Raw genomic sequence first — 24,698 nt, 5'->3', positions numbered from 1 at the left:
AACGAGTGTGATGCGGATACAAATTAGAAGAGATTACAAGGAGGCATGAAACAATGACCATGTGCATCAAATCATAGCTGCTTTCTGCACAGATAGGAAAAACAGTGAAGAAATGCTACAAGTTATTTTTTGAAGAGGGACATGAATTAAAGGCAAATTAACCCAGTCTGTGCCTCTCCCATGTACACACATGCACACACACAAACCCTACTTTCACAAAATTGGCACTCATTGTGGATTTCTGACCCTCACCCTTCCTCTGCCATGCTAAAGTCAAATTTTAAATTGAGTCTGGAAGGCGAGGATGGAATGGCACAACAGCAGCATAATAAATAGATGAGGTCTTTTCCTGCATTTGCATTCCTGACAGATTCCTTACAATGCTTATTATTAACTAGACTGAGGACTTGGGAGAGAAAGATGTAGAAACAGTCAGGCACAGCAAATAGAATTAGGAAATATTTTGAAAACAGTCTTGCAAGCCAGGACATGCAATAGCCAAATTCACTTTAAGTCTCAACAACCCAAGTTCAAAGGCTTGAATTACTCAAGAATATCCTATGTTTAGCCAACACTGCTAATCTGGCACATCTCTTCCTTGTCTGGCCAAACCCTCCCCTTCTCAAAATACCCAGAACAGATAAATGCAGTGTTACAGATGCTCATTAACAGAGAGAACGTGACTGAAACATCAGCACAGCTTTGAAAGGCGGGCCTTATATCTACAGTCATGGCCACATATCTACAGTCATGATGGGCTTAAATTTTGTTTTGTTGCTCTTCCAGCTGTTTGCCAGCAGTAAATGGCAATTGTACTTTCCAGCCATGTTCAGCTGGGCTCTACGCCATTTTTCACTGTTTTTGATGGCAGAGTTCTCAAAGCATGCATTAAACTATCTGGCCTATGCAATAACTCACTAGGGTTGCACTCATGCTTCCAAGGAGGCCCATAAGAAGAGGGGAAATAGGTTTTTTTGAGAAAGGCTGCAGTATTCTGCATTAGTAATATTAAATTTTCCCAAGGAATTTCAATAGCATTAACAAATTATTTTGATAAAATGCAGGAGGCTTTGCAGATGGTTTTCTCAGGGTTTCAGCAGAGCAAGCTGTACACCCACTCCTCGATGTTGTGAGCTCCCTTACAGTCTGTCCTGTGACCATTCTCAAATATACTAATGTTACAGACTTAATCCCATAATGGTAATGCATCCACAAACAAATTACTGCAGTAATGTGGTTAGCTCAATTAACTTTTGAATCTATTCACTAGGCAGAACTAAAGGTCATTTTCTATTAAAATATCTCCCTCCCACTTCCTTATCACCCTTTGCAACTTATGGGAGTTAATATTAGAAATCCTGTCTACACTATGTCAGGAAGAAGACAGGGTGACAAAGCCAGAAAAAGACCTTATTCTTTACTAACATAACACAGACACAGCCCAAAGAGAACATCTGCCTTCTTTCATGAACACATCTAATTATGGTAAATTGTTAACACCTTGAAGAGGAGTTTCATAGGAGAGTAAACTTTAACATATGCCATCCTCACACATAAAACATCCTGTACTTCATACTTTTCCAAACACATGCCCTTTTTCCTACAACAGTTTATCAAAGGCCTTGTTTTGAAAAGGACTTCAACCTGTTTTCTATTCCTGTGGATGCATTTTTATAGCACTTGCAATTATTTGCCAGTGAAAATAAATCTGCAGAAATGCCAAACTATGTAATCTGGGAATGCAGTCAGGAGATGAGACAGCAAGGCCTGCAAAACTGCAAATGCAATTATTTCCCCGTGCCCAAATGCAAGACACTACAATTTAAGTCTTTTGGAAAATCCTGCCTTTACTTTATTTGGGCACTGAAAGCTGCCTGTCCACCCTACAGCTCCTGTTGCTCTTCCCCTTGAGATCCCACACTAAAGTCACAGTGAATAATTTGACACTGTTATTGCCATGGCAACACCTTGATGTCATGCATACACAGAATCATGATTGACATTCCTGCAGTAACCAACAAAATGAGAAATGAGGGGAAGAAGGAGAAAACCAGACTCAGTTCCAATACTAATGGGGGAAACAGAGGATTATTGGCACTGTAAATATTGCTTTATTCATAAATCTGCCTTCTGCCATTTTCCACCATGCCAACATTCCTGTGAAGGGCTCCCATCAGACCCCAAAACACAGAAAAAAATGCAGAGGGGTTTCCGAACACCCACCTGGATTTGGCCAGATTGCAGTGGGTGTCCTTCTGACAGTGCTGCCCTTGGGCAAAGGACTCCATGCTACAGAAAAGAAGATTTCTGCCACTGAGGTTAGTCTTAAAAATGTGCCTCTTAAATGTCATAGGTGTGCCCTAAAATAACACAACACATTAAACAATGTGGGTTTTGCCTCTGAGGCCAGCCTTCAGGTGCTCAGATGGGCTGTAAACTTTTCTCTTTTCGTTTGTCTTTTCTTTTCTTTTCTTTTCTTTTCTTTTCTTTTCTTTTCTTTTCTTTTCTTTTCTTTTCTTTTCTTTTCTTTTCTTTTCTTTTCTTTTCTTTTCTTTTCTTTTCTTTTCTTCTCTTCTCTTCTCTTCTCTTCATGTTCAGAGGATGACACACACAAACCATTAGGGACAGTATAAAACAACATCTGTTGGGAATTTTTTGAACTCAGTGTCTGCAGCAGTTTTCATAGGGGTCTACAGGCAATACCAAGACAAGGATGGAAACAGCCTTTTATTCTAAATTTCATATGTACAAGGAAAGCCATTTTACACAGTTTTGTAAATTCTGCGTAAAAAAGCTACTGTCATCCAACGTCACTGTGCTTACAGTAAGAACTTTTAAACATGGAGTACATTATTAACAACAAAAACTGTTAACAAACAGGCATAAAAGACACAGATATGTGTGCTGATATTTCACATACATTCTAGAAATGAGTTGGCGCAAAAATAAAATGTGCCAGTAAAAAAAAATAGGCTTTTTTTTTTTTTTAATCACGCAATACATGATTTTTTTTCTTGCTTTCTCTCCTTTTTTTACACAATATGCTGAGATCCATTCTCAAGCCTTTTCACATCAGGATTTGCAGGCACTTCAGCAACCCAGCTATATTTTTTACAATACATGAAGTTCAGACCAACAAACAGAAAAACAGCTGCTGCAAAAGAAATTCTCATATCCCATATGAACATTCAAATATTACTCTCTGCTAGAGCAATCATTTTCTTAGTAATTTTTGGATACTGACATGTTTTCAGGATGATGTGTAACAGCTTTTCTCCATTTATCTCTCATTCATGTACTTAAAGGTTTATTTTTAATGTAGCATCACAATGTAACAATATGGTATATGGAAGCACAAAGGAAATTGTCCACAAAGATTCACAATGCCTAAAAAGAGGGAATTGTTCTCTTTACAGGTATTTGATCCAAAGAAAAACTTTGATTTCCTCTGCTCTTACCTGGAGTTATCTCCAAAATTTGTCCAAAGACTACTGTGTACTAGATGAGCTGACATGACACCCTCCCTAGTTCTTTTCCCAGATACAAATGTCATATGACCAAATTAATTTAGAAGCAAAGCAAAGCAGAACTCAATTGCATGTGTGTTCATAATTTCCCATCTTTAATAAAATAGTGAAATATACTTATCAAAGGCTTCCCTGTGTCTGTATAAATAATCTCTCTCCAGTTATTTCATTTGTAATGGACTGTGCATTAAGATTATAAGGCAATTGGAACAGGATTCTCAGGATAACTGAAAGCTTAATATTGTTTTCCTCATGAGTCAGGATAAAGGCTTTTTTAATAAGCTCAGAGTAGGGAGAGAGAGAAAAAAAAGAGTGCGTATGTGCATAATAGAAGAAGGATAGTTTTTCAGCATATAGACACTTAAATATTGATCAACAAAGACTGGTAATGACTCCACCATAAAACATATCAGAACTCCAACTGCAATTCAGAGTAGACCTCAGCCTTATCCACTCAAGAGCGATATGTACACCTCCTTCTGACCCGAGAGAAATAATACAGGACATGTCAATGCTTCCTTCAACCTCAAATTCATTAATTTTATACCACGTTTTATGGTGTAATAAGTCACTGCAAAGTAAAACACATTACAACAAATCCTAGCAAAAAGCCATTGACAGCTACAGGACTGGGCTACAGAACTGGGAAGGCAGGGACAGCGCTGCTCACTTCCACTGTGATTGTCAAATGGTGGAATGCCCTTCCATGGATTCAACACTTGGGACAGAACGGCAAAGACGTAAGGCCCACCAATGCTTTGCCCAGATTTCCAAAGGCACTGAAATAGAAAACGGATATATTCCTTAGTACCATCAGCGTAAAAAGTTTTCAAAATAGAAGTCTTTATATGAAAATGTTCCTTATTGCATGGTAAGTTGATCCTCCTTTTCTTCACCTCAGGAGTAGAACGGTCTTCCCTTTTCTGGTGTTTGCAATCTGTTCAGCCTCGCTACCTGAGATGGTGAAGGCGGTACATCTTGTCTGAAAGGACCTTTAGCAGGGGCATAATTAGGGTCCTGAATTTTCTTATATGAGTCATAGTTGCTAGGCCCTTCAGAAGAAGTTTTTTTTTTCAGTTGTTGTTCTTTCCGCCTCTGCTCTTGACGGAGCAGTTCTTGTGTTTCTAGCATCACCCTGGCATTAAAGCCATGTCCCCCCATATAGCCATTCCTTGATCCCTGGTAGCTGGAATATCTGGGATTTTCCTTCGCAGTCTGGAACCCTTCTCCAGGGGAATAATTCTGCTCCCAGGAGTCTTGAGATACAGAACTGGCATTTTTCCTGCTTTGCCTGAAAAGAAAAATGAAAAAGGTTTTTAAGACAAATGTTCTGGTTCACCTTTGACTGTTATTGACAACAATCACTGTAAAGAAAACAGCTTCTACCATGCCATCAGCTTTTGCCCAGAGATGGCATTCTCTAGAAGTCACTTTCTAGAGTCGCAGTTCTCTTCTGCCCCAAAATGATTTCTTGTCTCTTTTGTTGGGAGAACAATTCCTAGAGAGCTGAACTATATTTCTAGGCCTGTGCAGGAGGAATATGCCATGAAAACCCATCTAGCTACAATTACCCTCATGTTCTCAAGAAAAGTGTTACAATTCAGTTGCAGACTAGGAAAGACCATAGGTGTTTCTGTGCTTCCTAAGAATGCAGGTAACAGCCAGCAATTGTAAAGTCACTCATGAAAGATTCGAATCTAGATTGACACTTGATTATTTAATCAAGTGCAACAGGCAGATCCTTAAAACACCTGCCCTAATGCTGCACAAGTCAGAAGGTAAAGCCCATTACTGAGAGGTAGTTCCAGTTTCTTCCTCCCATGTCCAGAACTAAGGAATTTTGTGCTATAAGGAGTGTTTCCCAGTCTGCTATAGCTTTCATAAAAGAAGAGGCAGAGATAACATTTTTTACTCATTTTTTGGTTCCAGGGAGTAGATAAATAGGCCAAATACACACAGGAATTACAAATTCTTATCTCTTTTCACAATAAATCACCACATTATTTTGAAGACAGATTATGGTTTTGAAATAACTTTAATTTACTATCAAACTGCTAGATGCTTGTATGAATTTAAAATAAGATTGGTGGTGATAAAGTAAAACAATTTTGTGCTGCAGCAAAAGAGATACCCACTTTGAGATTAAAATTAGAGTATGAGAATCAAGCAATAAAATAAAATATATTGCGACATAAATCAATAAGAAAATAATTTAGTTGTTTATATATGGCTTGGTTTTTCATGTCATCACATATGACAGTGTAGCCTCATCCAATGAATATGCAGTGGAGACACAGGAGAACTGGAAAATTTTTCTACCATTACTAAAAGTAAAACGTCACCTAACGTTTTTGCAATCTTCCTTCTACATGTATAATTTGAAAATTATCATATCTATCTTATTTCATAACTGATTCTGAGGCCTCTGGATGAAAAATATTATGCAAGATGAATGTGAATTATTGCAGAAAAAGTTACAACATAATGTAAATTCTTACAAAATTTTTATAGCTGTTATTGGTAATCTCATATCCAACTTTGCCAAAGCAACAATGCTTCTGAGTCATGTTTTATCACTCCCTGGAACAAGAGCAAATTGAACGAACCTCTGTAGGCTACGAAACTGTCAGGTTCCTGATCTAGAGCAAGATAAATTTTAAGTAATACAAAATTAACATGGAGTCAAACGTTGCTCTTACAGTTTCACATGGGACAAGAGGATGACTAGTTGAACTAATTTAATTTACTGACTGTTTTCTGGTACTTGTTCAAAATTAGTTGGCACACTTTCCCAGTCTTTCTGGGAAGTTCCTTTAAAATTGACTCAAGAGTTTATTTGCCTTCAGTACTAAAGATCTGAATGTGCAAAGGGGAAAAAATAGGAGGCTCTTAGAGAATTCACAGGATGAAAGGCAACAACGCTCAAGAATGAAACCAGTGTACAAACTTCAATCCTTACAAAATCATGCTTGCAACACTGAGTTTTCAGAGTAACAGTAGGGTTTCTTTGAAGATCAGTCACAGTTTAGGAATAGTGTTTAAAGCTGGAGAACTCAATGCCCCAGGTTGCTATAGGAGTACTGTGGTATTTACAGAGCTGAACGTTAGCCCTGCAGTTCTGTCTGCTCTCAGCACAGCAGAAACACCCAGAGAGCTCAAACTAATCCATTAAATTATCATTAATTACACAGTAACATGCATTGCTAGATTGCTAGCCATTTCTCATGTTGAAAACCACCTTGAGTAAAGTTCTCAGTAACTCTTTTCAAAACAAGTATTTCTATGAGCTGTTCTATGATCTATTTTTCATATTTCTTGTTGATTAATTTTCTTGTAGATTAATTTTCACCTTAGAGATTTAATTTCTGCCACTGAACAGCACTGCAACTGATTCCAACTTTTAAATGCTACCAGCCATTGTGAACATGGGAAGCAAGTTTTAAGCATAATAGTTTTAAAACTATAAATTAACATGGTTGAGCGGGGCTAGCATAACTGAAAGAAAATTTCTTAGGAGAAACAATATGACATTAATAGGTGTGGTCAGTTCCAAAGGAAGGCAGAGATAAAAAGAAGAGGGGATATAAAAATTTTCAAGATGAGAAACTAACCATCTCAGAAAAGACAGGAACTTTACATTTCCCTTCCCCACCTTCCAAACTTAACAGAAAAAAATTTACACTGAAAGGTGTTAAAGCATTTGAAAATCTGAAACTGTTTTATTTTCAAAGATACTGCTAAGATAAGAGTTCATGGCTAGATAACTTTGCTATAAGGCTTATATTTGTTTCCAAAAAAAGAGTTAGACCTGGTAAAACATATCTATCTTGTCAAAACAATTTTTTTTTCCACACCATTTCCACACAAGTCATGAAAAATAATACAGCCTTATTTGAAAGCAATTTGACACCAAGCTCTGGTGTAAATTATTCTCCATTCAACCATTGCTGATATTTCAAAATGCAAAGACTATTTGCATAATGCTTAACTATGAGAGTTAATTTGTAATACAAGCTGGCTAAACTTCTATTAATTCTTAAAATAAATATCAAGTAAAAGCTATTTTGCCCAAACAACTAGTCATTTAAAACACCTACTATTAAAAAAAAAAACATAGCTTTGTTTACACAAAAAAAATCAATTAATTTTCAGCATTCTATATCTATTAAAAATGTATATATGCAGACTTGAAGACCTGTGGTTTCCTGTGTGATTTTCGCAGTTCCATGTTTTTCTGTTGGAGGTCTTGAAATTTTTTTCCCCTTTTAATTTTTTTGCATAGTAACATCTCAAAGATAGAATTTCTACCCAGTAAGGAATTAGGCAAGAGAAAAAAAAATCATCTGACATATCAAAATGGGACACCTCATGTCACACTCAGGAGACTTTTGTAATTGCAGAAAATTAAACTGGATGGTGTCCCACAAAGAATAGGTTTGTTTAAATATTTCAATTCTATTGGGTGCTGAATGTCATCAAATTCCCCTGAAATCAGCTCTGAAGAAATTCTCTGAAGCAATTCTCAGCTACCACATGCTCTCACTTAAGAAATTCTATGCCTCTTCCACAGTGAATACATTCCACCAGACATCAATGCTGAACAAAAGTGTCTGCACAAAGTCTGACATTTTCCACCACAAATGAAATGAGCTGCAGGCTCCTAGGCGCAGAGAGCTTTGGGGGTTCCCATACCTGGGCAAGGAGCTGTACTGGCGCTGGGCTTGCTGGAAACTCTCCCGTTCCTCCTGCCGCTGCCGCTGCATTTGCACCTCCACTGACACAGAGTGCCGGCCACTCTGTGAGTATGTCTTGGTGTTTGGCTGCAAAACAAAATGACAGTGTCTTAAACAAAGCAGGAAAACACCCACAAAAGAGCTATCATTTAAGTTGCTATTGTACAAATACAGGGATACTTGTTTTAACATGCAGTTCAAGCAGCTCTTGCACAATAATTAGGGTAAATTCTGACCCGCAACAGTGGCCTGTGCTACAAATTCTGTTTCTGAGATGTATGAGCAAAGAATCATCCAGAATGGGTTATGCTTTTACAACACTAAAATTTATATTAAGTCAGTGGAACAGATTTTTAGACTGTAAGTTAGCCTAGCCATGTTAATGCCAAGTTCTACACCCCCCTAAGGATTGCAGGGGGGAAGGAGCACAGCAGCTCCTTTGAACCTCACCAAAACATTCAAGTGATGCTCTGCCTTAGTGGAACCATCCTATTTTTCAGTTGGCCCAAAGACTGGGAAAACATTTTCTGGTTCAATATGATCAAGTAGATAAATTCAGCAAGTCTCTTGTGGTCCATGAGGACTCCTGTATCTGAGCAGGATCTTGATGAGGTGACAATTTGAAATGTTGAAGCCAACACTAAAAGCAAGTGAAAATGGATGGTCTTTCTGGGAATAGAGAGTATTACAGGTCAAGATCTGACAGAGTGGCTGGATTCAAACTTTGGACAATGGAAAAGTTTACTTTTGTAGAGATACCTTTTACTTTCTTCAGATTTTGTGATTTCATTTTGCAAAACAAAGTGTCACAAAAATTAAAGAATGTTATGGGCTTTTCTTGTTGTTTTACTAATAAGGTTTTGCCTACAAAGAAACAGAGCATTATTTTTTTTCTCCTTAAAATTACCAGTCTTATTCAAAATATGTAAGTTTAAATATGGGGAAGTCAGGGAGCATAACCCCTTGTCTGAGCCTGGGACTGAAACAGCTTGTCTCAGACTTACATTTAAAAGCATGTTTTGCCTTTTTATCTCTGCTTTTCCTCAAAACAAACATCTCTTGGGGTTTTTTTCCATTATAATTCTGCAGCAGAAAGAGATGGCTCACAAATATATGCAAGAGAAAAAAGTTTTCCAAAAGCTTTGCACAGAAGACAAGTTTTAGAAACTAGAGTTGTCATTTGTGTCTGACAATAGTCCTGCACCTGCAGGTAGCCAGAAACAACAAGTTTTAAACAGGTGTGCAACTTTTAGAAATTTGTTGTCAATGAGAAGGCACTTCAGTCAGAGCATCAGTCTCAGCTCAGAATTTAACAGATACAATTTGCCCATTATAAGAAGATTACTGGGTGATAAAATCAGAATGTGAAAGCACAGAGTAGAAAAAACAGTGAACTTATTTAAGAGAATCCTGAATGTAACAGTAATGGCTATTTCAGAATAGGTTACTTTTTACTCTGTAAAAACCTCAGTAAAACAGCATTTCTAATGAAAAAATGCTTTAGGAATGGTGAGATGAAGCAACAAATTGAGAAAACAGAATCATGTGTCAGCCTTGTGGGAAATTTTCCTAGAGATGAATAAGCTGTACATATGTATGTCCAAACCAACAACCCCCACAGAGATTTCCCACTATATTAAATAAGGGCTACACATACAGAGCAGCATTTCAGTTATTGCATATGTCAACATTTCTAACTTTCTTGACTTTATTGAGAGTCTTCTGACATTTGGTATTTTATTGAAGGGCTCAGCTTATGGAAGGGAGTGATTACCTGAAAATCATAGGGTTTATTTGTGAATTCTCTCCTGTGTGGCTATAAGCAGCTTACAGCAAACCAGAGGGAAACTCAGAAGTTCCCATATCAACTTCCCCATAAAGAATAAAAACATTTAAACTAAGATTTTACAGCCAATCTCCTAATTTCACTTCAACAACATTGGAAAGCTTGCAACTACATTATGTCATATGTGAGAAAGTAGTTATCACAGATAAGACATGAAATCAAAATTGCTTCTCTTTATTTGAAAACAGTTTCATTTTTTTCAGTTGGCTGTAAATATAATGGATTAAAGAATTTGACAGCACAGAGAATGGTTAAATCACCAAAAAGGTGGAGATAGGATTGAGCTGCTGCTCAGTTTAGGTTTATACAGGACAATAAAATGCATCACCTAGAAAGCACACACACACGTGTGGAGAGATGAAGTTACCACAAAAGCCTGCGGTAAAGTGACAGAGGCTCTGAAAGTCCTGATGAAGTATGAATGGACTAAGATCAAAATGTAACTTCAGAGATATTTCTTTTTAATGCACCGAGGAACCAATGGTTCAATAGAGGCAGGAGCTGTCACTCCTGTCTGCCTGCTGTAGTGCATGGCCAGAGTGACAGGATCTGAGGAGTCAGGTCTGGATTCTCTGCAGCTCAGAAAGAATTTCATCTAATGGACGGCATTTATAATTTGATGGGTCTAAAGGCAAACATCTCAAATCCATTATCTGATTTACTGAAGGTATGCCCTGTTAAACTAAGGGGATTTGCAATACTTAGCTAATCTGGAAAGGACATAAATTTAGTCTGAATGTTGTTCATATCTACAACAAGCTGTTCATATAATTGAATCTATTATCTCATTTCCAAAAATATGTCAATGAGACACAAAAATCCTCCCTTTGTATGCAATCATAAATTCCATATCATAACATATATACACATAGACAGGTACATTCAACCATCTTATCAATGAAAAAGCAGTTCTTTCAAAACTTTTCATTCAAAACCTCAGTGATACCATTGTGAATGCCCTTGATATATGGTTATGATGCTATAAAGACTTCCATTTGGAAGTCTTTTATATTCCATTTTGGACCCTTCACTTGCTCAGCAAAACACAAATCTCCATACAGTGATATAACTTCTCTATGTGCTGTTGGTTAAAGTAACTGAACAAAAAATATTTATACTTAAATAAAATAAGTAACTTTACTCTTCAAAAACAAATTGGTAATTTTGTCTCAGTTCTCATAGTATGCTTTTCTACAGATATATTTTAATAAAATCCATTCCTAAACATATATCTATATAAATACCCAGTTCATTTATGTTTAGCATAAAATGGAGAAAATTAAGAAAAAGAATGTTGCACTATTTTCAGATCTTTCAACAGAGCAAAAAAATGTGTCCAAGGAACACACGTAACACAGTAATTATAACACTGATATCAACACAAGGCTAAGTACAATTATAACAACCTGAAGCCATCCAACAAAGCTGGCAACAGCTCGGTCCTTACAGAACAGATTGATAAAAACTCTGGCCTTGCTTGCAATGAGATGTATGACAAGCACTGACCTTTTAAATTAGGATGTGATCAAGGCCACAATAACAATCAAGGCTGAGTTATACAAATAAATGTATGTTCATGTCTTCCACAATACATTTAAGTGGCAATGATAGTGCATTCAGCATTGTTAAACAATATTCAGCACATAAAACTGTGCTTTAAGATAGATGAAATTACACAGCTCTCTTCCCAATGATGCATTAATTTAAAACCAGGGCTGCAAAGTTTAAAGCTTTTACCTTCTCACTTTATGAAAACAACATTTTTTGTTATATGTTCTGTTAGAGAGAGTAGCTCTGTAACAGAACATGTAAACCCTCATGCCTCAAGTTGCAGTGACCATTATCAGCGGTGTAGGGCAAGATATTTTAGGGACAAAGGTCTCTCCTCTCTTTCTATCCCTTTCCCTTTCCCTATCCATATCCCTTTCCCTATCCCTATCCCAAGCTGCTCACACAGCTTCTGTCCCTGCACTGTGGCATTTGTACCCACACAGGGTAGTGCTGTGTGGTGGCAGCAGGGATTCCTCAGGAATGGCACAGACCAAAGCTGCCACTGACTTACAGAGAGGAGATCATGGGGCCATCCAGGGCTTTCCAGGGAGACCCAGCCAGTTCAGGTGACAGGAGATCTGCCAGTGACAGTGACATACCCATCTGGCAGCCTAGAGCCACAGGGACAAGCTGTGCTTACTCACTCACAGAACTCCCTGGGTTGATACAGAAAGAGTTAACAAGGAGATTACTAAAGGAGCAAGTCCCGTAGTACGTTCCCAGCTATTAAAAAACCCCACTATTTTATTAAAATAAATGCGCTAATTTTTTTTTCCCCCTAGATTAAGCTCTGTGTTTAACCAAGAAGTTTCAAGTTCACCTGGGAACTTGGCAGGCACACGGCCCCCCAAAAGTCTGTGGTTCTCATAGTGCAGCACTAATTAGAAATAGATAAGATTAAATGACCTTGCCTGCTTTATGTGTAAATGTACTTGGCACAGAAGACAGACAATCCAGTAACTGTGTATATCAAAATTCAGAATGATAAAAAACATTCAGTGTCTTGGGGACATGTCCTTGAAAACTATTTTTACTTCCATCTTTGTGTTTATGTTGCTATGGTGAACAGAACATATAGCAGCATGTCTTTTAAAAATTGCCAACAGGTGCATGTATTAACTCAAGCAACGTGTAATAAGAAAATCCCATCCCTTTCTGTACCTTTCTGTGGTGTATATGTAGGAAGCTGAGCAGAATGGAGAAATTATTTCTGTTCTCTATTAGGAGCAGCAGAAGGAAAATCTTCAGTATGGCAAAAACAAACCACTGAGCCCTGAAATTCTACTTGAGGTATTTGTGCTCACTGTAAGCTATAAATATGGTTTTTTTACTAACGAAATTGACTTAATTTCATTTTAAAATCTTATATCTTCATTTTTTAATTTCAAATATATCAGTAGATTAAAGCTAGAGGGTAAAAAAGTTAAAAATAAAAAAAATTTTCAAGTTAGAGCCTAAACTTAGCAAAAATTGCTGGTATTTTATTAAATCCTTTGCAGATTTGATATATAAAATGGATATTAACTGCACAGGTAAAGAGAAATTACCTGTGGATACACTTTCCTAAAAGTTATTATAATAATATTTTTGGTTTCCTCTCTGAAACAGATTGTGAGATAGGAGAAACTGCAATTTAGCTTCTAAGATGTTTGTCTACTGCAATACTCTGTTAGATATTGCCTAATATCTTGCATAAAATATCCTAAAATAGATGCTTGAAATGGATTAATAATAGAAAGAATTATTACAATACTTCTCTTTCTCACTAACATGTTGAGTAATTCTACATAATTTACAGACTGATATAAACTTTACAATGTTTGTTTTGAATAAAGTCTTATTAATTTTTTCAGGTAATATTAATATGCTATGGTCAAAGTTATAGCAATAAAAATGTTTCCTAAAGAATCTTAGACTATTTAAAATTTAGTATGGCTTTGAGAAGGTCAAGGACTTGACTACAGGGATAAGAAATAAGTATATTAAACAGAATAAAAGGATTTTTTTTCTATAGAGACAAGACCTACACACCAACAAACAGTAGAAAATACCCAAGCAGAAAAAAACCGCAGCCCTTCTGAGCCTTTAGTTATCAAGCCATGTATAAATATATTATTAGGACTCCTGGAGTCTTTCTTCTATGAAAATCATATAATTATTTACTTTTCACAAATTTGTCCATGTAATTAAAGCTATACTCAGCCAAGTCAGGTAGTGTATATATTATGACCTAGTTAGCTGTTATCTTTAGAAAATCAAGCACATTTTTATTTGACTGCTAAATATTTAAAGTACATTTGGCTTAGCTGCTCTCTCAACACCAGATTTTTCCTGTCATTTAAATAGATCCAGGATGACTGGAGATGAATGTATTTGTGAATGGAATTTGCCACCTCCCATTTTCAGCACCAATTATTGCATTGAATATGATGAAATAAAGCACCAACTTTTGTCCCTCAAGCATCTTTGTGGGCTTTTTTGGATCACTGGTGTGCTTCCACAAGCAGGACTGGCAAGCAGCTGTAGTGTTTTCCATGGATTTAAAATGTTCTTTTTTTAAATTGGATTGTTCACTCCCATGGCATTTAGGGCTACAGAGCTGTGGTTTTGTTATTGAAGGGGTGGGTGTGTCTGTTAATCAAGATGTGACTAGGCAGAAATACAAGATGTGGAACAAATTACAACCAAGTCCCCCGAAGTCTGGAACTGGTACAAGGTAAGCCTCAGCAGACCTAACACAATCCAGAAAAGCACAGAAAACACAGGCTCTGCTTTGGTACAAAACAGAAAAATCAGCCCCAAAAGAATCCTCATTGGTATAAAAGTGTCATAGCAACATCAAGGGCCTTAAATATTAGCAGACACACTGTAATTCCATGCAATTCTGCATGTCCAGATACACATTTCTGCACTTTGACTGGAATTAACACCAGCAGGATTAAAATGGATTAATTAAATTTTATGTTATTTTTATCTTTTTTTTCCCATGCAACATCAGGCCTATAGTATTGCCCTTGAAAGCCTCTTGTACCTCACTTTTTGAAGCACAAACACATAAAAAGCACCACATAAAAGAAAAAAAAGAAAAGCTATGATGCCTGAGAAAGTCATCCTAAAATAAACAAATGCAAAAATCTTTTCCGTAAAGCTTTGGCTCAGCTTACAGAACCAGTGAATTTTAGACATGGCTCGATGTTGCAACATTTAGGCAGTTATTTAAACCCTAACAGTGTGTCATTCAAATGGCCTTGAGCAGAAATGTTATGCTGCTTAATAGACAGTGTCATCTCATTCCAGCACTATCACTTTTTGTGTCTGTTCAGCTGCCTGATGCTGTTGAGCACTCACAGGCAGTCAAGTACTTTGTTTACTGGCAGGACAAACACAGTAGGGCAAAAAGTCCAGTGCTGCTGCATTGCTCAAGCACAGAGAAATGACCTTCACCTGGTGGGCCTCAGCAGGGAGGGATGGGCAGGCACCCACAGGTACCACTCAGAGCCACTTGTGCTCCAAGGAATGAGATCTGCCTCCCACCCAGGGAGGAGGCTGAAGGTATCAGCCACAGGTAACTGGACTCCTGTGTCACCGGCCATTAATAATCTGGGAGGAATTGGAGTTGGTGAGGTTTAAAGGACCATTTTTATAATATATTAGTAGGTTTCTGAGGCATTGAGCTCTTCTGAATATCCTCAGAGCTGCCAGATTTCCATCAGCATCCATTATTTCCACTGCAAACTCCATGTTCATTTATACTTCCTTAAAGTAACCAACAGTCCTCCATCACATCAGCACTTCACTCCCTGTCCTCAACCATCCCATCAGCTTGGTAATGAGAAATGCAAACTACTTATCACCTCATAGCACACACTTCTCCAAGGATGGGCTTTTCCTCTCTTTCTATCCAAACCAGGTCAGAGTTGGCTGCTGCCTTGGGGCTCAGAGGCTTCTCTGTATGCAAAGCCTTTTGTTTATGTAGGCTGCACAACCCATCTCCCTCAGGTGAAAACTCTCTTTTCAACAATGGCCCGTGTACAGTTGCACTTTGCACTGCTGTGGTTTGGAACCAACAGCTCACAGATGGAGAGGACTGAAAACACACTGATGAATGTATCTAAGTATTTTCCTACACATGTATCATAAACCAATTCTGCATTTTTGGTGTCATCGGTATTTAGTAACACATCTGGATCTGTTTTGAGAGGTTGTCTCAAGAAAGTCCATCATTTTAGACAAACATGTTAAAGTAGTACAACACACTGCTTAAAAAAGAGGGTATGGCTCTTTAAAACTGAAATAACTGTGAAGTGCTGAAATGGATGAGATCATTGCTTTATCTTTTCCAAGCATTGTGATCTTGAAAGGCTGGAGTACACGATGGAAAAATAAAATTATAAGTCAAACAGAACTCTGGGCAACTTTTTTTTAAAGTACTTATCTAAAATAAAACATTTGGTCACCTTTGTATTTAACAACAGAGCAGCTCCTACAAAAGCAACAATAAGCTTCAGAACTAATATTAATACATTAAGCTGAATTAGTCACTTTGAGCTCATTTGCATGATCTGTAGAAGGGGAGTAAACAGAGAGATAACATTTGTTTGAATAAGAGAAAATAGAAAGGTCAATGTTCTGACCCAGAATTTAGGAAATTATTCCATTCCTAAGGTAATCAGTCTGTCATCCAAATAATTCTCTTCTCATTCATTACAAGAAAGTATAATAAAAGCCAAGCTTACTGTCTAGAGTTGCTATGGCATTTAGATACACAACAATTTGGCCCATGACCTCCAGTAGTTAAGTTCTCAAGTCCTTAAGAGTGCAAGCTTTTCTCATACACATTTTTCCCAAGAATGTTGCTGAAATCTCTCATTTGGAAACCAAACAGTAGATGATTTGGGTAACAGAAGGTATCAACTACATCCACTCCCAACCTACCCCAAATGGCTAAACTCCCTGTGATGAGCTAGCACATTGTCTCCCCCACCTCAAACTGAACGCATCTGCTCATAAAAACAAATTTATATTATTTACTCCATTTCAGAGGAAGTTAGATGTTTTCTAATACAGGAAAAGAGAAGCCTATATCCTGATACTGTTGTTCCCAGTGACTTCATACACGGACATGGTGGCTCTTTGGCTATTCTCACCTCAGTGTGCATGGCAATGCTGAGCAACAATAACTCAAACTCACCACCCTCACTTGCTTCAGAGGAAGCTGTGAGAGATTCTATGGCTGTCATCACACAGTTCCCACTTTTTTGGGAACACAAACAAGTTGTTCGCTGTCTTTATCATGGAATTTTCAACAAAATTACAGGTTTTGCCTCATATTTAAAGGATCCTAATTTAGGATATGTAATTGATTAAAAAGCAGCACTAATTCATTCAATTATGTTAATCAAGATAAGCACAAGTATTTAAATAATTGTATCACATTACTGGATCAGTTGAATAGGATTTAAAAGATCAATTAGGACATATATCTCAATACAGAACTGTCTCAGCTAATGTAAGTGTCAGAGTGGCACTACTGTAAAGGAGGCTCATCTCTCTTTTACTGTGAAAAGACATAGTTCTGCCTTTATGAAAATAACTAAATACAGTGATATTGCTTCAGAGAAAATAGCATTTACAAGGTTACATCTTCCATTATTTATTGCTAGTATGTATTTTATTCTGGTTTTCCTTGAAACTTTCAGATCAATAGGTACTACCTTTGATACTAATCCAAGCAGTAATTCCCAGTGTCAAGGGTCTAACCACGGAGCAAATAATGCTGTCTGCACCCATGACAGATGGCTGAAGACGTTTAGAACTGAAGTAAACATCAATGAACCAAAACTGGGGATCACAGCAAGGGCAGAAGCGTGGAGGCAGAGCACCCTGCCTCCATTCTGGCGTGCTCCCAAGCCACCCAGGAGGAGCAGCAGTGAGCCGGGCGTGCCAGCTCCGGCAGGCCCTGCACACTCACCCAGGGCTGCTCGAAGCTGTACGTGCGTCTCCTGTCCTCCACGTCCTCGTCCTGCTTGGCCTGCTGGAACTCCTGGCGCAGCCGCTGTATCCGGTCGTGGTTGTTGGGGGTCGATCTGTTGCTGAAACAGGAAGGGTGGAAGTGATCAATATACTTGGGAACTGCCACCTGTGACTGGGTGTAAAAATAATTTACAAGCATTTAGTCCAAAGATCTTTAGTTTTTTTTAAAAAATTATTAATGCTGTTTGTCTAATAAGGAAATTTCAGATGTTGCAAGGACAAGACAAATAAGAATATTTCTAAAAATTATCATAAGCTGTTGGCACCTTTTCAGTATATGTCACTCCTACAGAATGAAGAAGAATAGATATAGTAGTGTCAGACTTAACATAAAGGGAAATTAAAAGTCCTAATGATCTCTGCTACTGAATAAACAAGAAAGATACTTTTCCCCGATCAATAAACTGTAGTACTATCCGATCTTTATTCACATCAAATTAATTACAGTGTCTGGAGGCTCTACCTATATAAAATTTGGTTATTTTCCCCAATCAATAAGAGCCTGTCATCCCTTAGTTCTGTTTTTAACAAGTCTTTTAAATTGATCAGTCTGAAAGCATTAAAAGGCTTGGGGGCCACTAAAAAGCCATCCATTTGACAGGGCCATAGGCAGGAATGGATCTGGGCAGCAGATGAGAGCTGGCTTCACTTGGCCCCACAGACACTGGTGGCTGGGAAGGGCCCAGTCCCAGAGGTACTGATACAAACCAGCACACCCAGGACCTTCAATCCTTCACAACCATCAATTTTTCCATAACACCCAGTAATCCACGCTCCACGGTGCAGGTGTACATGAAACCATGTGCATGTAATGAAATATGCACAGGAATGGCTTATTTCATGGAGAAGGGGGAAAGTGGGTATTTATTAATCTTGTTGACATTTTTCCAGCTGTGCAGCTCCCACCTGACCCTACAACCCTGCTCTTTCAAACACGTTAATGTGGGAGCCACAGAAAGCCTGACAAACAAATATGCTATATCACGACTAACCAGAAGCATTTTCATCTATTCTTGTGGGCTTCTTGTGCCCTGCATTTCATTGTTTATTTCAAAAGAGCTGATGAGGAATGGACATCTATTACTTTGTTTCAAAAGAGAAAACTGCAGGGAGACAAGTGAAAGCAATTCCATAGATTTCCTTTCTTAGACACAGGGTACAATAAAACACAGTGAATTTATATCCTGTATCTCATTTTGTATGAAAAGAGACAATTCTAGAGCCCATTTGTGACTGTTTTCCATGTCTTTTGGGACTGGTAGGTGCAGGGGATTGGAGGTTGTAGATGTTTGAGACATTACCTCCCACTCTTTTCAGAGCCAATAAATAGAGTTTATCAGTGCTTGGTTGGCCAGACAGAAAAATTAGTATGGTTCTGCAAAGGCTAATTTTTGAAGTGGTTTGGGTTGATTTATTTTTAAAATTTATTTGAAACCAAAGGCAAAGAAAAGGAAGGAATTTAGAAACGTGTTTTCTTTCATGCTTTTTAAAAACCCAAATGGGAGCTTTAGGAAATGCTTTATTTGTAGGGTAAGTCAATTTCTATGTGGAAATTACCATTTTGAAAAGTACATTTAAAAGAAAGCTTAATTTAGAACAGGTGGAAATGAAATACTGGTATTTTCAAGATTTCCACTTCATTGTAGGTGTGTTGCTAATTTTATTTCCTTAATTCAACTTCATTTTGTGAAACAGCTTATCTCCATTTACAGTTTTATTTTATGTAAATTTATTCCTTATTGTCAAATTCTGCCTAGCTTTACTATACAACCACTTGTTTTTTTCCCATGCATTGCTATACACTTCACATTTTAAAGGGATTAATCACAATCCAATATAAGACAAGACACTTTTAAATGGTCTGTTAAATGGTCTGTTGATTTTTAAAACTGTTATTGTTAATCCAACAAACAAGTAGCCCACTGCTTTCCACAGACAGGTGTTTCCTATATGATAAATTGCACTTAAAAAGCAAAAATATAGTAAATACTGAAATCTCAGGCATAAGAATATGTTTGAAAGAGAAAAGCCATTGAATTTCTGTGCAAAAATGACTAGAAAAAATGCCATCCATAGACACCTTGTAGTACTCAGAGTGGTGGGTAAACCATCAGGGTTCCATAACCAAGGTTGTTTCGGATTTTAGGGATCACAGTGCAGAAGTGACACTGAAGCAGTTTACCCAATGGCAGACAGAAGGTGAACTCCAAAGTACTGCACTAAACCTTGTGCACTATCAGGGTGCACTGCACCAGCCCCAGAATGGGCTGCTGGAAGGGTTGATATGGACCTGAGGGCTTCTGCACATTTTGTGATATTTATTCATTAAAACAACTACCTTATCAGAGGAATAGCAAGAAAATAAATGCATAGTGTCCATGCCATGAAGCCAAAATGTGTCTTTTCCCAAACAGCATATGCATGAACTTGACACCCTGCAGACACTGCAGAGAGGAGTAACAAAGGACAAGGAGGATCCTGGGATTTATGATCAACTTCTCTCCAGACCTAAGGACTTATTTTAATGCCAAAGAAACCCTTACAAAAAGTGAAAAGAAAAATGAAGTCATGCTGATTTAAGAAAAGTTATTCAAACTTATTAAAGGTTTGATAATGGCAGAGAAGATAAATCTTTTAACATAATATTTCTATTTTATCTGAAAAGCAAGGGACATGACTCAGATTTAGAAAATTGCAAAAGAAGTGAATTATGAAAGAACTACTTCACAGAAGAAAAAAGAGTAAAATTAGAAAAAAAGGCATTTCTGTATCTCCTCAAATTTCTTTGAGCTCAAGAAGTCTCTAAGAAACATAAAGTGAGATAAGTCAGTGGGTTAATAATACTAAAAAAATTAAATATTTTTATTTAGAAGAGGAAAAGGCAGACAGCTAAGGAGGCACTAAGATACATTTCTTAAAAGATTAATTGAGGGCTTAGACTATATCTTAGTTTTGCCTCCTTTGGTTTCCATTTTCATTTCAAACTTATTCTGATTCTCTAGGTAAAATTACAGCTGCCTTAATCTTCTCACCACTGAGGGCTTGCACATCTCTGTCCTGGCCTGTCATGCTGTCACCTCTGTTTTTTTCTGATTTTCTTCATCCAGTTACTCTTATCATCAGTGCTTTCTCTGCTGGTTTTTATGTCTCCCACTGCACTCCCTCTGCACTCAGAGAACACTTGGTACACCCACTTGGTATCTCATTCAGTTCACAATTAGTACTTCTAGAAGGAGGAAAATGTAAAAATCATAATCACTAGGGAAAACTGTCACCAATAAAATTTTGGAGTCGACAGTGCAAATCTAACTTTATTCCTTTTCAGATCCCAAGATGTTCTGCTTTATCTAAAAATCTTTATGCAAGTCACATAATTATCCCTTGGGGCAGAGCTAAACAAATTATATCCCATGTGAAGTGTCCTTAGCCAGTCTAAAGCAAAATAAATTTTGACTTATTGGATGAATTGACCCAAGGAAGATAGGGTCATATCAATTGACTACTAGGATGCAGGCTGCAGGTGCTCTTGCTACTTAAATTCCCATTGTGGGTGTATGGGGAAAGACCTCAAAAGTTCAATTAAATGTACCATGTTTTGTTTGAGTCCTTCATTCAAATGCACTGAAGACCTGAAGACAGATCCACCTCAAAGAATTGAGGACTACTAGCAGGAAGGAAGGAGTTCACCTTGAAATACATCCAACGTTTATTGAAGATTTAACCTATGCTAGCTTTAAAATTTTTAGCAAAACTGGAATTACAACTCTATAGTAACCACAGCTTGCCCAGACAGCCCTCCCTTATGCCTGCTTAATAACAGGATGGCTGTGCATTTACAGAAGACAATTAGCACCTCCTAGCATCAGATACCAGTGATGTTCTTCTATCAAAGTGCTCTCAATGTTAAATGTTCTTAAAATAAATAAAATTCAAGGAAAGGCTTTTAGGGCCAAAGTTTACTCGGGTTGCAAAGCATCTGTGCTTTCTTGTATCACAGCTCTACTTGGCACCCCATTGCCTTCCATCTGCAGATGGCACATTTCACAATCAGTTGTTTTTTTGAGTGCTGCTTCAAAACACACCACCAGCAGCACAGACTAAAAATGCAATGGTAAGCAAGACTCAGATAGGCCAGGGCTGTCATATATTTCCAGGAACAAGCAGTTGCAGCAATGGCCATCAGGGTCTCAGATCATTAAGCAATGTCTCAGTGTGATGTCATGCACTGATGTGCAGAGCTGTATTCCTTTCAAAACAGTCAGATTTTCAGTGTGATAAAGTAGATACAAACATGCCACTGAACAGGGATGACTGAAGCTTTGGAAAAAAATTTATTGGCCTGAAAAAGCATGGAAAAGGGTCTTAACAACACCACCAGGCAGTTGCAACTTGACTAGAATAACCAAAAGGTTAGTAAACAAACAGTGTTCTTTACACCTTGAAATCTTCTATCACACAGTTGAGCTGCCGGGGCCTCGCCGGCCAGAGCGGCTGCTTAGATCTCTGGATAGCAGCAATAAAACACAGATGGGTTCTTATCTGCTTCAAGCTGGCAAATAACTATCACCCATTTGTATGATATAAATTTCTTTTCATTTGAACAGATTACCTGTGTCATATTAAAAATTAAGGTCTGAATTTGTATCTACCTCTGTTTACACACAGAGAGGAGCAGGGAACAAATTTATTTCCATCACATTGAGGATTGGCAATGTGGCCACACCATGGTTGGTGGCACACATCCTCACCAAAGTACACGACTAACTGAATGCCTACAAAACTGGCCCTTTTCTTCATCACTTAAGCAAGATGAAACAGCCCAACAGAAAGTAGAGTGGTGATAATCTAATATAAAAACTTCTGCTACATTTACTGGAACTCGAGCACCCTCTCTCCACAGTGCTTAACCCCAAGCAGATGGATTTGTCTGTTTCAGATGGCCCTTGAGGGTGAATAAGCAGAAACTGTCAGGTTATTTCAAAAAGTCATGGGCATAAAATAAAATGAAAGTGTGCCCTTTACCAGCCTTGAAGTTACCAGCACGTCCCAATGCACAGCCTGCTGGTTTGCTCACTTGAAGCAGATTTGTTAATCATCAGTGACACAGATGACTGTGCCCACAGAGCGCAGGCGATGAGGGCTGAGCAGCAGCACAGTTTGTACTCTCTCCCTCCTGCCACCAGCTTGCCAGAGCAGGTTGGTCTTTTCCTACTTTGTTCTGTGGTTTATTTTTTGACATCTAAATGCCACTCCTCAGGCTTAAGTTAGAGTAACCGAGTTGGCTGGTCCTCTCCTTCCATTGTGCCCTACATATGGTCCTTTCCTGAGACATCAGATTTTTCAGGAACACATGGATATTAACCCATCCAGACATGGTACACAAACAGGAGCAACCATGGACAGTGCCATATAAAAAGAGCTGTTACATGATTACAGAATTGTTATAGTCATCCGAGAAAAAAAATTAGCTGGGCAAGAGATCAAATTTGTTAGACTACAAATGTACCGTGGTTGTAACCTGGAAAGAGGCATAAAAAGCCCTATTCCACACTAATTTTGTTTTTCTTAACTGTCAAAGAATTTATTGGGAATAAGGCATAAAAAGGTAGAGGAGAGGTGTTAAAAACAAAAAAATGTATGAATTACAAAACTGCAAATAAAAATAGTTTCTCTGCACAAGCTTCATTAAGTTTTATCAGCTAGTATCTTGGGTTTTTACACTCAAACCACAGGTCATAAATTCACAGTAAATCCCCCATATGTTCACCAAACACCTGAATTAAATTTCTCTTCTAGTTGTAAGAAACAAAATGTGCAGCTCAAATTAATTATGCATGCAAAGTTAGTTTCTAACAAGGGCATCTTCTTGCATGCTGAAGGATATACATTCTACCAGAAATTTTTTCCCCCAAATCTCTTTCAGTTTTGGCTTATTCCTACTGTTCACCCTGTTATAAAACTCATCCTCTTTTGCCATTTTGTATTTGCTAAAAGAACACTGAGCATTATATACCCTTTAAAGTCAGGAGATTTTAAAGGCAACTAAATTCAGGGATTGGCTTAATGTGACAGGCAAGATATAGCATGTTACCTTTACACATACCTACACACTTCAGCATAGTAATTCCATCAAAACAGGATTTAAACTTCAGGATTTATGTCAATATGTATGCATGTGAAATCAGCTCATTGGGAATTTTAGTGTCATTCCAGTTTACCTTCACAGTGGAAGTTCATCAACTGCAATACCATGAAGTACATAAGTCTCCAATGCACTCACTTTCTTCTTCAGTGAATAAAATTAATTTCAAAATTTTGACATTGTGTTTAGATGAGCATTTTACACAGTTTCAACAGAGGAAATAATTAAAAATTAAAAAGATACACCTCTCTTCTCCAGCTTAAGAAGGTAAGTAACCTCAAATGCTCGAAATCCAGCACTTGCTTTGGATGTGATGGCCATAAACAACGTGGAGAGGTGGGGCTGATGGGGAGGTCACTTCACCACGACAGTCTCTCCAAACTTTCCAGACTAGATTTCACTTTGAGTCCCTCTGTGGCACTTCTGTAGCAGGGCCATCATTTTACAACCATGAAATACGAAGAATGCACCCAAGACCCTTTTTATTGCCACCATCACTCTTCCTTATTAGCCTGTCAGAGCCTGCACACCGGAGACTGAAATCCAGTCTTACTTTTCAGTGGAATTCTTCTACTAAAAGGAAAAGCAGAGATTTTAGGAGCTTGCTATAAACATCTGAAAACAGACACTCAGCTACTGGGTTATCACACAGTCTAAGCCTTTCTTTAGAGCTGTTAGATTTTGCAGATTGAAGCCAAGCCAATTTTCAGCCACACACAACTTGTTACAGCTGTTCTCATAGGGTATTGCACTTTCTGAGTTAGGAAAAAAAAAACAAAACAAAAAGGAAAAGAAAAAAGAGAATGCCACAAAACCTAAAAGTAAATACAAGACATCTCATTGTGAATTTCTTATGAGAATGTTAA

At 37.8% G+C, this 24,698-nt stretch overlaps 1 protein-coding gene across 15 annotated transcripts in view; it reads right to left on the bottom strand.

Moving 5' to 3' along the window:
* Nucleotides 1-2,714: 2,714 nt before the first annotated feature.
* Nucleotides 2,715-24,698, bottom strand: part of PARD3 (par-3 family cell polarity regulator) — a 445,615-nt gene continuing 423,631 nt past the window's right edge. For all 15 annotated transcript variants that reach the window (XM_064703969.1, XM_064703975.1, XM_064703971.1 and 12 more), the window contains 3 exons: nucleotides 17,629-17,749; nucleotides 8,220-8,347; nucleotides 2,715-4,818 (listed from right to left, as the gene is read on the bottom strand). In XM_064703969.1, coding sequence (XP_064560039.1) covers nucleotides 4,425-4,818; nucleotides 8,220-8,347; nucleotides 17,629-17,749 — 643 coding nt within the window. In that variant the 3' untranslated portion in view covers nucleotides 2,715-4,424. The remainder of the gene's footprint in view (nucleotides 4,819-8,219; nucleotides 8,348-17,628; nucleotides 17,750-24,698) is intronic.

Source organism: Zonotrichia leucophrys, chromosome 2 (assembly GCF_028769735.1).
Source record: "Zonotrichia leucophrys gambelii isolate GWCS_2022_RI chromosome 2, RI_Zleu_2.0, whole genome shotgun sequence".
Lineage (NCBI taxonomy): Eukaryota > Metazoa > Chordata > Aves > Passeriformes > Passerellidae > Zonotrichia > Zonotrichia leucophrys.
The sequence above is the reverse complement of the archived record's forward strand: the minus strand, read 5'-3'. Positions and strand labels throughout refer to the sequence as shown.